Source organism: Kryptolebias marmoratus, linkage group LG15 (assembly GCF_001649575.2).
Source record: "Kryptolebias marmoratus isolate JLee-2015 linkage group LG15, ASM164957v2, whole genome shotgun sequence".
NCBI classification, from domain to species: Eukaryota; Metazoa; Chordata; class Actinopteri; order Cyprinodontiformes; family Rivulidae; genus Kryptolebias; species Kryptolebias marmoratus.
In genome coordinates this window covers 4,793,751-4,800,741 of record NC_051444.1, presented here as the reverse complement: position 1 = coordinate 4,800,741, position 6,991 = coordinate 4,793,751, and the positions used below count along the sequence as shown (strand labels likewise).

The following is a 6,991-nucleotide window of genomic DNA, read 5'->3' as shown; positions in this document are numbered from 1 at the left end:
GGTGTAAAACTGTCCAACAAAAATGAGACCCGGCGAAGCTCCAGGGCCAACTTTCATTGGGATAAATGCTTCACATCGTGGCTGTTCTGGGGTGATTGGACAGCAGTCCGCCTGTGACAGCAACATAACTGCAAGGGTTACAACTAAATGAGAGTGGGGGGGGGGGGTTTGCTGGAGCTAAAAGATGATGTCATGTCTCAAGAGGAAAACATATCGCCTGCACACAGTCCCTGTGTAGCAAGTGTCATGGGAGGACCACGTTGAATAATCTTGTAAGAAATGATTTGATGCTAACCTTCACTCCGACGCAACCTGTTCATCAGATGTTCAGCCATCTTTCTCTACATGCAGACACATTCTAATCTTTAGGACTTAACACACTATTAGTTGTCTTTAAAGGGCGTCCTGGACTCTGATCCCTTCTTATGCACCATCTGTTGTGTAGATACAGTACTCAAGGAGGAGGAGAGAAGCTTTACTGTGGACCTGTGCAACATTATATGCTGTCCCTCTCAGGGACTTCATGCAGAAAAACTTAAATGTGATTCAGTGGGAACCCACAGTGGTTTATGGGATTAAAAGTGGACTGAATGTGGATTAAATTTCTTCCTAGAGGGTAAATTAGGTGTGCGTTTCTGCCCACACAATAATCTCATGCATTCCTTGCATGCATGAACGCACATGATTACTGTTGTCTTTATGAATTACCTCAAGCTCGAAATCATTAAAGTTTCAAACACGAGGGAATTTGGCATATGGCGTCTCTTTCAGAGGAGGAAGTGTGCGTCGAAAGCATCTGGTAACTTCATTTCACAGCATTCACAGTAAAAAAAAAAATACCTTATCAAAAATATTTACCGGTCAGCTTAAAAAAATCGGATATATGGTGTCAAACTCTATCATGAATGAGTTCTTATTCATCGTTAAGGTAGAAGATCTGCAGGTAAACGAAGCCGGTTTAATGGAAGCGTTGTAGGGTCTGGAGAGGTTTCAAATTCTTGTCGGTGTGTAGAAGGACACGAGGCTAATATCAGACAAACACACCGTGGTCAGATTACATCCTGACCAGCGCCGGGTCTGCCTGCCTGTTCAGCTTCACGTCTGCCTATGAAATGTTGTTTCCAATTATTTAGTCTCTGTAATTTTCTTGTAGTTTGTACTAATTATTGACCTTTTATAAGCTGAGCTTCCTGGGGTTGAACTGGTAGTTAATGTAGTTAACCTCAGTATCAAAATCTTGCTCTTAACAACACTTTCTTTGTTTTAAAACAACTTAAAAATAAAACATGCTTCTTTGGATTTGGGTCCCGATGAAGGACTGCTCCCAATCTCTGTTCTTGACCTTCTGTCTCGGGTTTTACATCAGCGCCGCCATGACGCAGCAGCCGTGCCGACATGTCTACGGTCTACAGCGGTCCTCCACCTGACACCGGCTGCAAGGGACTGTGTGGAAGCAAAATGTTTAATGGATTCAAAAATGAGAGCAGTCCTGTGCACCTGTCAGTGACAGAGCTATTTTCAATGCCACCAATTTAATTAGAGATTCAAATGCAAACACTTTGCTGAATCCACTCAGTTCGTGCAGCTAACGCTTAAAGCTAACAGGACGTAGCACAACAACGTAGAGGACAATCTAAAGTCAACTGAATTTATCACTCAGGATGACCAACCAGAGGGATAAATTCAGTAATAAAGAATAGGATGAAGACTCAGGACGTCCCTACGTTTGCTCCTGCAGAATTATAGCTTTAAAGACAACCAAATTATTAATAATGTTAAGGTTCTATTTGCAGATGCATAAAAGTTATTGGGATTGGGATTTCTTACATTCACTTTCATGAAAGGAAGCAATTTATTCCACTTTACTTTTGCAGGTTATGTAAAAATGAGCTCTGATCTGAAAACTCCATGGTTTTATAACTTCAAGGAGGCACTCTATTCTGTAGGAAAAAATAATCTTTTCGACAAAAACGTGGGTCACTTGAAATGTTACAGTGGTTTGTTACTACCTGCGCAAACAAGCCCTGAGTGTAGATGTGATAAAATAAACATTTTCCTAAAAAAAATAATAATTAGGAAGCAAATTGTGAAGGAAAAGATATTAAAATGCATCATCTTGTCAATAAAGAGGTTAAAAATCTGACACCATTACAAATATTTGACATTAAATTCATATTTTATGAAGCATATTTTCATTATTATGTCACAGAGATGTGCTGCCTGATTCAGCCCAGGTCTGTTAGCACCAATGGTAATAATTACTCCTTAATACGGAATCCTGTAAAAATCGATTAACAGCAAATAAAAACTGCTCTTCGAGCTCTAGAAGGAGAAGTGATAAACAGGAAGCGTCCTTGGATTTTACAGTACTCCGAGGTTTACAGACTAGCAGCTCTGCATTGTCTTATACTATATATTACACGACCTCAGAGGGCACACGGTGCAACAAGCCGAGGAGAAAACAGTGAAATGAAATGCCACTGAAGCTAGTAATGTTTGGCGAGAAGCCTCGTAGCTCTCCTGTGAGACGGTGAACGTCATCTGGAAGACGCTCATTGATCCTGTCCTTGTCGGCGGAGGACAAATATGAATATCTGAACTGGAAAATCGCTTCTGGAGCGAAACGCTGACAAACAAGACAGCGTTAGGTGCACTGGCCTTGAACATTCAGAGGTTTATTATGCATCTAACAAACTGACACCGAACCGTCCGTGACTCACAGGATATAGATTCACTTTCTGCTTATTTTTTATATCCTGGCACAGAAAAATCAATAAATCCAGCCTAAATCACTCTGCTGCAGGAGAAGATTCCTGCTGTTTGTTGCTTTTTATGGTAAATACGGTACAGATTAACCATAAAGCCAAGCATGAGCGTCAATGATTAAAAGCCTAGCTAGCATTCCTTGAAGGTGGCGATATGCATTCCTTCAAGGAATGCATATCGCCACCTTTCATGCCAGTTTTAGACTAAAATCATCTTATCCTGAGAAAGGATTGTAGCCGTTTTGGTCAAACCTAGCTCAATATCTGTCAAACTGGCTAAATTAAAGTCATTTTTGTGTTGGCTAATGGCGATAAACTGGTGGCCATATTGAATTGAATGGACTCCAAAGGTTAATCAGTTGTAGATGTTCATCCAGTGATTATTTCCTGAAAGTTTCATTAAAATCATCCTGTGGTTCAGGAGATATTTTGCTAACAAACACATACTCACATACAGGCAACACCTTTATCATCTGCCTTCGTCTTTTGGCGGCAGGCAAAAATAATAACTATATCCTTTGTACGGAAGCATTTATCATCAGTCTACAGCTCTAAAAATATGGAAATATAATTATGTTTTATGCAGCCGAGTCCAAAGCTTTATTTTGAAATTCACCAAAAGGATAAAGGCTGTGAGTGTAAATGTTGCTAACTCCGCCTCCAAACATCTTTCACGCCGATCACAGATGGGATCCTACGGCTACTTTCCCATGAGCACAAAAGGTAAACATCACAGGTGTGTGTGACTGAGCAGCCAACCACAAGCTGCAAAAAAAAAAAAAACTGAGCGCAAAACGAGCTTTAAAAGTGAAGCAAAGCCGACTGCAGGTTTTTAGGTTGCTATGCCATCTATAAACACTAACAGAGGTAATTACTACTCCATGTTTCCTGTTTTGGACACACACACACACACACCACTTTGTGTGCATGAAGCTGCAATGAGCTATTTGGCAAGAGAAGAAGAGGGAAAAGGCCAAAGTTAATAGAGATTTCCTCTTCCGCCAAGTTATCAGATCCCTGGGAGACCTTATTATGATTACCTCCACCAGGGAGGTGGTGTTTTCAGCACCGTCTGTCTGTTTACAAGATTAATCCAAAAGTTAGGAACAGATTTTCACAAAGTTTTCAGGAAACATCAAATGCAGCCCAAGGAACGAGAGATGGTGGTGATCCGGTCAAAGGTCAAAGGTCACAGGTCACAGAACACTGCAGCTGGATAACAGGAATGTTAAACTGCACAGCTGGACGTCTCTCAGATCAAGGGTGATCACGACTGATTTCAAAGTTGTTAAAAACTTGTCTCTGCTCCTACATGTGACCCTTTAGTTTCCGGTTGTGTCCGTTGGTTTGTTTGTCTGTTAGCAAACATGAGGTAAAAACCGATGAACAGATTTGGATGAAATGTTCAGGAAATGTCGCAGTTTTCACAAAAATCAGTGGATTAAATTTTGGTGCTGATCCAGATTATATTCCGGATCACGCTGTTTTTTTAATCTTGCTGTGGCCTTGGTGGATGTTCAACCATCTAGTTAGAGAATAAAAGCAAAAAAAAAAAAAGTGTTTCTGATGACTTCAAAGGTGCTGAAACGGTAACCAAACATTTCTGAGGACAAACACAAACAAAAAGTCATTAAATAACCATATTAACTGATCATAACAGACAAAGAAAGTTCTGAATAAAACATACAAAACAATCACTAAAGCACAAAAACAAAACGCAAACTGAAAACTGTCATTAAAGCAAAATGAAGGGTACATGTTGATACATGTTATAGTTAGTAAAAACGTAAAAAGCAAAAGTATGAAATCTCACATAAAAAGGTTGTCCTGAACTATAAGAAATGGTGCAGTTTGAAAGCGTTTACTCCAGTAGTTTTCCAGATATATTGTTTTGCATTTCTGAAGTGTGGGTCCACACTCAATGTAAACAAAAACCATGTGTAGGTAAACAAACATGGCGGAATGAGCCAAGAGAAGGTGTTCAGACGGAAACACACAGGCCTCTTTCTGAACTTCCTCTAAACTGGTAAGTTTGACCCATTTTCAGTCTGTTTCCAGGTAAACAAACACACGTGGTGGTTGGCATCCAGTCGCGCATTTTGCTTACAGATTTATTTATTTTTTAATTTAAGAGCACGTGAACAAATTAGACCTGAATATTGTCCGGTGCTGGCATGGAAACATCTTCAGCTTTTAAATCAGAATTAGTTATTCCCTGCGTGTGGTTTGGTTTGTGACGTGCGTCATGCCTCGGTGCGGAGCGAACTTACCACTTCCACCACTTTTAAAATCCCAAAGTACGACCGGAGGTAGTCCAGGTCGCACCTTATTCCCCCCAGCACGTTGCGCGCGTGCACGGGCTCGGTGGTGGGCTGGTACGGGCTGCTGGCCCCGGAGATCATGGAGGTGTTGGAGGCCTCGCCGTCAAAGCCCTCGCTTTCCTCGGTGGTCCTCATGGTTTTGGAGGGGGGGTTGCTGGAGCAGAAGTGTTGCGTTTTCCGTCCGAATCCCGCCGGAATCTACCTGGAGGCGCAGGTTATGTGGCGGAGGGCTGACTTTGTTCCATGCGGGCTGGAAGCGGACGGAGGAAGCCGACCAGACGGTCCACTTTTCATCGCCGGCGGTGGATGCTCTGGAGCATGACGCGCAGGGAAAAAGGAAAAGAAATAAATAAAATCCGGCTGTTGTGTGTCGTGCTTATGTCACTCCGCGGCGTTTTTTCCGACCGAGCTGCCGCTTCTCTCCGGAGGGTCACGAGTTCGAATCCCAGTGTTCCTTCGGACGAGTCCGCGTGTTTTAATTTAGGCCACGCCAAAGTACCGTCCGCCGGGGTGTGTGTGGCTCGTTTCTGGAAAAAACCGAGCAAAGCATCCGGCTGTGTGCTGCTGCAAACTTAATTCCAGCCGGATCCAGGCTGCCTTGAGCCGCCGCTCCGCCCGCCGCGCACCGCCCGCCGCAGCCGCTGCGTTGTCTCCGCCCCTCTCTGAAACTGCACATTCTTCAGACGGCTCGGTGCCCATTTTATTCCCCAAACAGCCTGTAAAACGAGCCCGGTCCGAACCACACCAATAGAACCGAACTCAGGATCTTCTTTCTCTCTCTTCACCTTTTTATTTATTTTTTATTTTTTGTATTTAATTGAGCACGCACGTGAATTGATACCTGAACTAATTGCTCGCACAGACATTACAATCAAAATATCACTTTAAATTAAATTATTATTTTTTTAAATTGGCATAAATATAACTTCTCTTTTTCTGCAGAATGAGACTTGCAATGCTAACTTAATAAAAAAAAAGAAAATTAATTTCAACTACTTCTCTCCGCTATTAATTATGCTTCTTTATACTTTACCGCCCTCTTGTGGTAGCTATTGGCGTTACAGGTGCCCTGAAATTATAAACCAAAACAGCCTTTATCATCAAATGTTAAGCGTTACTAAAACATCTCATGAACAACATTTAAATGAAACATACAGGAAGTAATCATTATGTATCTACAAGTGAATAACCTTTGGAGTAATTGACCTCAAACCACACAAAAATGGCTACAATTCAGTCAATTTTATAGATATTGACCTAAACTTTGGTGTGATAATAGCCAAGACTGATCCCCAACATATGATCTGAGCACTAACAGACATTGTCTTTAACTTTCTGGAGTCAACTCTGTCTGTTAGCCAAATATTTTGTGAACCATTGGATGTATTGTAATGAAAATTTCAGGGTATAGTCATTGGACGTACCTTTACAACTGATTAAGTTTTGAAGCCAAGCCAAATCAAGATGGCCACTGCAGTCAAGTGAACTTAGAAAGCACATAAAATGATATAATTTGAACAATTTTACAAATTCTGAGGTGTGGTTGTAGCTTGGAGTCATTCACAGCACATCCTCCAAGCGCTACTTATTGCACACGATTTTTGCTCAAAACTAGCTTTAACTCAGTTTTACAGATAGAGCTAAAATTTGACGTGGTAGTAGCAAAGAGTTACATACTCAAGTGTGAGTTTGTGCGAAGTTATTTTCAAGGTTTGACCAAAACAACTCTGTCATTTCTCAACATAGGATGATCTTAGTCTAAAACTGGCAAGAAAAGGTGCATTCCTTTAAGAAATGCAAGAACACTCATTATAAAATAACTCATAATTGTTTATTTTAAAACTTGATTAAAGATTCTGCTCAAATGTTCCAACTCAAAATATTGTTTTCCCAGTAATGTAATAA

General features: G+C 41.2%; 1 protein-coding gene across 1 annotated transcript in view; it reads right to left on the bottom strand.

The window, feature by feature from the left end:
* The window catches only part of cmtm4 (CKLF-like MARVEL transmembrane domain containing 4), a 17,362-nt gene extending 11,647 nt beyond the window's left edge, over window positions 1-5,715 (bottom strand). Inside the window, exon 1 of the mRNA XM_017405002.3 lies at window positions 5,036-5,715. Coding sequence (XP_017260491.1) covers window positions 5,036-5,221 — 186 coding nt within the window. The 5' untranslated portion in view covers window positions 5,222-5,715. The remainder of the gene's footprint in view (window positions 1-5,035) is intronic.
* Window positions 5,716-6,991: the final 1,276 nt, after the last annotated feature.